The 7,281-nt window shown below is 35.1% G+C and overlaps 1 protein-coding gene across 1 annotated transcript in view; it reads right to left on the reverse strand.

The window, feature by feature from the left end:
- Positions 1-601: 601 nt before the first annotated feature.
- got1l1 (glutamic-oxaloacetic transaminase 1 like 1) overlaps positions 602-7,281 on the reverse strand; it is an 8,631-nt gene continuing 1,951 nt past the window's right edge. The window contains exons 3-8 of the mRNA XM_026244132.1: positions 5,862-5,985; positions 5,389-5,606; positions 4,464-4,614; positions 4,185-4,344; positions 1,260-1,402; positions 602-1,078 (exon numbers count right to left, since the gene is read on the reverse strand). Of these exons, the coding sequence (XP_026099917.1) occupies positions 939-1,078; positions 1,260-1,402; positions 4,185-4,344; positions 4,464-4,614; positions 5,389-5,606; positions 5,862-5,985 (936 nt within the window). The 3' untranslated portion in view covers positions 602-938. The remainder of the gene's footprint in view (positions 1,079-1,259; positions 1,403-4,184; positions 4,345-4,463; positions 4,615-5,388; positions 5,607-5,861; positions 5,986-7,281) is intronic.

The following is a 7,281-nucleotide window of genomic DNA, read 5'->3' on the forward strand; positions in this document are numbered from 1 at the left end:
GACCAATTACCAAGCAAAGATTCATTATGTTCGGTCTGTGGTGTGAAAAGGTTGGATTAGTAATAGTGAAAAAAAAAAAAAAAAACACGTAATCTAAACATGGTCAGGTCAAAGTGTCTAAATAATTTTTGGTCCCAATATTATTATTATTATTATTATTTTTATGTATATAGTTTACTAATAGTCCACTGTGTGAATAATGTTTTGGGTATAATATGCCACAGCTCGCTTTATTTTGCTATACTCACTTTAAATAAATTAGTTATGGTGTCCTGCACCCAATATATATATATATATATATATATATATATATATATATATATATATATATATATATATATATATATATATATATATATATATATATATATATATATACACACATCAGAAATTATATCTGGTGTCTGAATAATTGTTGGTTTGACTAAGCATTAATTCTTGATAAAACTACAATGTAATTCAGTCAAGAGTGATTTCCTTTCTTTCATTTTCTTGGATAAACATTAAAGCAGTAGCTAAATTAGACGTGGTCACTTTAAGAGACGATGAACGCATCGAATATAATACACATCCAATTTTTTTCTCAACTGTTTACTTTCACTTAAGAAATAATGTTTTGAATACTGATGTGTCAATATGGTAAAGAATAATCTTCTGAGTGTTGTATGAGAGAAATGTGAGAATGTTGATTGATAAGTGTTCATCACACTGCAGTTGATATACAGATGTACTTTTATTTCTTATGAGTTACTTCTTTCGGCCCTATCGAAAACTGTCATATAGATATATCACAACAAATAAAATAACAAATAGGAAACCAGCAATGTTGACTGCAGGTCTGTCTACATTACAGCCTTTGGTAAAAGTTAAGCCAAAGAAAGTTAAAAGTTTCCTTGATTAAATTTGGGGTTTTGTAGCAGTTTCAGTGTGAAGTGAGATCAGAGTTTAGAACTTAAGGCTTGATGTATAGATTCAGCAACATAGTCCAGGTTACGGCTGTTAATGGCACTAACATTCAGACACCCATTGGGTAACAAGTAGATATGTTTCTTCTGAACCAGGAACTCAACCTGTTGAGCTGATAGAGAACATGAAACTGATTATTAACATCTTTCAATTATGTATTTAAATGTATAATGTTGTATTGAGCTCCCCATTGTAATGTTAGCACAGTTTCGCTGGACTGCTAGCTCAAAAATATGGAAGAAAGTTCCATTATAATAACCATATCCATGTATTATATACAATTTATCACTCACTATTGAGTCCAAAACAGCAATAAAGCCCTCCAGGTTTTATTATGTGATCCCAATGCCACGGACCACCCAGAAGCCTCAGTCTCTCACGCAAACGCTCTCGGATTAGCATGCATCGTTCAGCGATGGCCTTCACACTCTCCTGCCTGAAAAAAAAAAAAACCTTCAGAGTCATTTGCTGAATAATAAAAAGAGCAGTTTTTAATTTCAGCACAGTTTATGCGTGAAGAAAAGAAAGCCTTGGGCATTTGTTCATCTCAGAATCATAATCACAAGTGTAATGTTCAGATCGAGATGTTCTTAATTTGCAAAGTAACCGATTTCCTAAAGCAAACGAAAAGCTCATGATCAAGAACAAACTAATCTGTTCTGGCATATTTGATGTAAAGAGGCTGTGACAATCAGATTTTCTTATACTAAAGAGTAGGATTTTAAAGGCTGTTTATTCATGGCCACATACATGTGAAACATGTTTGTATACTTAAGCCACACTTACAGTGTATGAATGTCTTTGCATTATGTGACAAAATCCCAAACCAAATGGAAGAGAAAATAAAAGAAGCCATACTGCATACATCTACTAAAAATCACCTTCACATCAGCTTGATAAAAATGACAGCAAAATAGTTAGAAAATTCCAGTTATATTCTGGAATATATTTCTGCATAGTTTGATATATTGCATGTACTATAATTGAATGCCATTCATATGGAAGTTTATTTCTACCATGCAGATGTTTGTTGCACATGTCACTTGGTTTCATACTTTGTATGTACTGTTATTCATGCACAGTATGTGTGACTTAAGCATCCAAACACTTTCTGAGGTCACTACTGTACTGTATATGTTAGGTAATGAGTTTCTTCAAATTAATAAATAAAATTCTCAAGTTAAAAGGTTTATGGCAATACACAATGCTGCAAATAAATAAAAGAATATAAGTAATTTTAGAGCCAACAATATACAGTGGCTAAAGAAAATAATCACCCACCTTTAAAATAATCACATTTTGTTGCTTCACAGCCTGAAATGCAGACAGTTTTTGTTTTATCCAGCTGTATTTACTCAGCACAACTTATAACTGCCAAGTAAAAGATATAACACCAACATAATAATAAAGAATCACCCCCTTCCTAACATTGTCTATGTTTACATTCACAACTTTTGGTTCAGTCGGACTTAATTCATTCATGACATGCACTCTCAACTGTATTAGAAGAGGAATAAACCACCCCCTTCAAGCCGATCAAAATTTCATTCCGATTGAGCTCAATCAGATCAATTGAGGTGTTTACTGTGAAGTTTATTATTAAAGAAGTGGAAATTATATGGTTCGACACAGACCCTTCCTGGATCAAGATGTCACTCCGAACTGGATGAAAATGTCAGGAGAGAACTGGTCAGAGAGGTGACCACAAGGCCTACAGCAACTCTGAACAAAGAGTGGTCAGTGTGTGTACGTGACCACAATATCAGAAATTCTCCACAAATGTGGCTTGTATGGGAGGGTAGCAAGCAGGAGCAGTTCTGCAAAGAAAAGTACAGGGAGATATAGCAAAGTCTAGATGTGCAAAGTTAGTAGAGACAGAGACTTATCCTAATAGACTTGAAAGATGTAAATAAAGCAAAAAGTGGTTCAACAAAAAACTGAAACAAGGGGTTGATATCCTTTTTCCAATTCATTGATTGTTTTATTTACAAACCTGGTTCCAAAAAATAATGTTGGGACACTATACAAATTGTTAGTAAAAAAGTAATGGAATAAATTACAAATCTCATAAACTTACAAATCTCATAAGCTCACAATAGAATATAGATAACATATCACATGTTGAACGTGTTGAAAGTGAGACATTTTGAAATGACATGCCAAATGACAAGGACAACCCAAGTTGTTATCAGCGCTCAGTTCAGAAGCCTGCATCTCTGATGGTATGGGGTTGCATGAGTGCGTGTGGCATGGGAAGCTTACACATGTGGAAAGGCAACATCAATGCTGAAAGGTATATCAAATTTCTAAACCAACATATGCTCCCATCCAGACATCGTCTCTTTCAGGGAAGACCTTGCATTTTCCAACATGACAACGCCAGACCATATAATGCATCAATTACAACATCATGGCTGCTCAGAAGAAGGATCCAGGGACTGAAATGGCCAGCCTGCAGTCCAGATCTTTCACCCAAAGAAAACATTTGGTGCATCATAAGGGGGAAGATGTGCAAAAGAAGACCTAAGACAGTTGAGCAACTAGAAGCCTGTATTAGACAAGAATGGGACAACATTCCTATTCCTAAACTTGAGCAACTTGTCTCCTCAGTCCCCAGACGTTTGCAGACTGTTATAAAAAGAAGAGGGGATGCCACACTGTGGTAAACATGGCCTTGTCCCAACTTTTTTGAGATGTGTTGATGCCATGAAATTTAAAATCAACTTATTTTTTCCTTAAAATGATCAATTTTCTCAGTTTAAACATTTTATATGTCATCTATGTTATATTCTGAATAAAATATTGAAATTTGAAACTTCCACATCACTGCAATCTGTTTTTATTCACAATTTGTACAGTGTCCCAACATTTTTGGAATCGGGTTTGTATGTATTCAATTTTTTTATTATTATTACTTTATATATATATATATATATATATATATATATATATATATATATATATATATATATATATATATATTTTTTTATGTTGGTGATATCTTTTACTTGCACTGAGTAAATGCAGCTGGATAAAACAAACTGTCTGTCTTCATTTCAGAATGCAAAGCAAAAAATTTTAATATTTCTTCACCCCCTGTAGTGTACACAATGCTGAACTAGCAACAAGCTAGAACAGAGGTGAAATGCAAAGAACATACCAACGTCAGAACATTTTAATCATGTCAAAAAAGCATGAATGTAGGGAATAAGTCTCACCAGTCAACTAGATGAGCAGGATTACTTAATACGGTGGCAACCACCCTGGCCCCTTCCATCGGGGGACAGGACCAAAGCGTCTGAACGATTTTCTCAGCTTGAGATTGTACAGCCAGCAGGTTCTGCTTTAACACGCAGAGAAGATGCCCCACTCTCTCGCCTGTCAATGTGAATATCCAATATAATTCTAGCAGCCAAATATGATTTACTCATGAGTAAATTACTTTTAGACATGTTTTTGGAGTCATTTCTAAACTATATCCCAGTTGGTAAACACACCATAAAGGCCAAAGTTGTAAGAAAAAGACTGAGCGCAGAGAAGTTCAAGCCCCAAAGACACGCAGTGACGAACAGGCCAGGCGTCTTGTTCAAGAGAACCACTGCACAAGCCTTGGGCAGACATCAAGAAGAATGGAAATAACTGGCGCTTCTAATCGAGAGAAAGAGACAGAATGGGATTGAAAGACTGACTTTTACTTAAAAGGGGCTTCATTCAAGGAACCATTATATGTCAAATGCTACTCATCCACTCTATGGCTATTAGTGATAAAAGCTTGAACTATGCTATATATAAACTAATCATGATGAGATCAAATCCATTAATGGTCAGTCTAGTATTAGGGTTCAACGGGTCTAAAAGCACACCAAGCTCATAGGCAATTTTGATTTTATTCTCCTTTAAACCATTAGATGGCACAAAAACTTACAAACACTTTCCGAAAAACAAAAAAACAAAACAAAAACAACAACATCCATATATGCTGTGAGTTTTCTATTAATCACATTAATTATAAATGACAATATTTATGATGAAGTCATTATACTTAACAATTTTACATTCATATCATATAATAAAATATTAGTTTTTCTTCAGTCATGCACTTTATCTGCCTTAAGGTGTGCCTTTAGCCCTGTTGCATACATATGATAGCATTTATTAACCATAACTATTTGTTTACTTGTTTTAACAAAAGTGCATAGAGACTATGAATTATGGATAGGAAAATGTGAAAGAAAGTGTTTAAAACCTTCAGAATGTCTCTCATTCCCATGGCGAGACGTTTAGTGAAGCTAAAGTAAATTTAATCTTACCCTGAAGGGTCTAACTAGCCTTACACAACTGATGATGAATCTTATTGAACTTTCTGACTCAATCGGGAAAGAGTTTCTAAGCTTGATTTTGTGTTTCATTGTGAAAGCATACCACCATGACCTCAGCCACGCGTTTCCAGTCCTCCTGAGAAAGTTCAGCACCGGTGGGACGGTGGCCTGAAGCAAACAGGACCACCAGACATTGTTCTGGAGCATTCTCCAAGTCACGCACCATGTTTTCCACACACACTCCATTGGATTCTGCATCCCAGAACCGGTAATATTGCACATCTTCGATTCCTGCTGCCTTAAAGATGCCTGCCAGTGAGTCTACAAGAAATTATACATTAAGAAATTAATACATGTGCTATGACATATGTATATTGCATATTCAAAATTAAACATTTTGTAGGGTTCAATCTTTAGGTTTTTTACTGGGTAGGGTTACATCAGCAATTTTAATTAATTTATTTTTTATTTTACCCGCTTTAAAAAAAAAAAAAAAATATTGCAGGAAAGTGGATCTCTTGGGATCTCTACATAATAGAACGAACTCTGAATGTCAGGTGCACATCTTGTACCCACCATCACAGGGTGAGGAGAGCAAGATGGGTCCACTCCAGGAAGAACTTGAACAGTAGCAGGATCTCAGTAACTCAGCACCCAGATGCACTGCTCCAGTACATCCAACTGTTTGGACACCAAATACCTACCACATTGCCAAAAACATTTCATCTGAGTGGGTGATTTGGAAACTAAATCTAATCCGCAACACATGTATTTGCCAACCGCTTTTTTGTCTTATCCACCCCCTCAGCAAGGCTCAAATAGCCTTTAATTAACGCAAAACTAGAATTGTGTTGATCCTATACAAGATACAATAATCATTGATTTAACAAAAGTGGACATTTTTAGTATTATTATTCCTGTTTCACTTTAAATGAAAACAACCAAAACAATTAATAATGTGCAAAGGCATGTCAAGAATTTTAGCAGTTCATTTGTGCAGATCGCTTAAAAGCAGGGTCTACAGATGTTTTAAAAAGTTTAAATACCTATTTCAGTCATAAAACTGCAACATCGTTTACTACATGGCACAAGCTGACCGGCCAATGAGATTGCTTGCTTAGTATTTAAATAGTCTGGTTCAGCGTTCGTTGTAAGCTGTTCCTGCAGTGCAGTTTCTCTGAAAACCTCCACCTCCCCCAGCTCCACCTGTCTAGAACTGGTACAGAATTTATGCTCACAGCAATATGTTTGAGTGTCTGTTGGCAGTAAGTCCATACTTGATCTGCAGCGTGCATTTAGTGTTTTTGGTCTTCTAATCTGCAAAGAGTTAATACACTAAACCAGTAATATCAATTAATAAGCTAAAACTGTTCAACAGTTTTCATGACTTGAACTACTTTTAACTTGAGCGCAGCAATTTTTAGAAAACCGTGTCATGTGAGACAATTGTGAAATGTTAGAAAAACATGGAAAAAGTAGTGCGGTAAATACAAAAAACACTGCGTTTGAAATGTGTACATGTAAATGATACAGATTAATAATCAAAGATACATTTTTTTGGAAGTTGCATTTAAAATAAAGTTGGCTCAAACATATGTTTGAGTCTACAAACTCTAGAAACTTTTTTCTGAGAAAGACCAAATGTCAAATTTATTTATAAAAGAATCCAAAATGTCAAAATTTATGTTTCATAGGTTTAACAACCTTCAGTACCCCCTGGGGTACGCATGAGCCCTGGCAGGAAATCATTGCTCTGCATTCCTCGTTTTAAATCATGTGGATTTGCTTGTTCAATCTGCTCAAAAAGTTCAAGGTTGAAAGATATTGGTTAAGGTTTTATAAGGTTGAAAACTTGGCATTGATTCAGTTCTATAATTGTCTTAACCTGAATATTAATAGTAAAGTGGTCACTGGAGGTTAGTTTCTATTCGGCATGAATATTTCCATTGTTTGACATGGGTGACTAATCCATTTGCGTCATATCATCTCTGTTGTT

This window comes from Carassius auratus, unplaced genomic scaffold (assembly GCF_003368295.1).
Source record: "Carassius auratus strain Wakin unplaced genomic scaffold, ASM336829v1 scaf_tig00005214, whole genome shotgun sequence".
Taxonomy (NCBI): domain Eukaryota; kingdom Metazoa; phylum Chordata; class Actinopteri; order Cypriniformes; family Cyprinidae; genus Carassius; species Carassius auratus.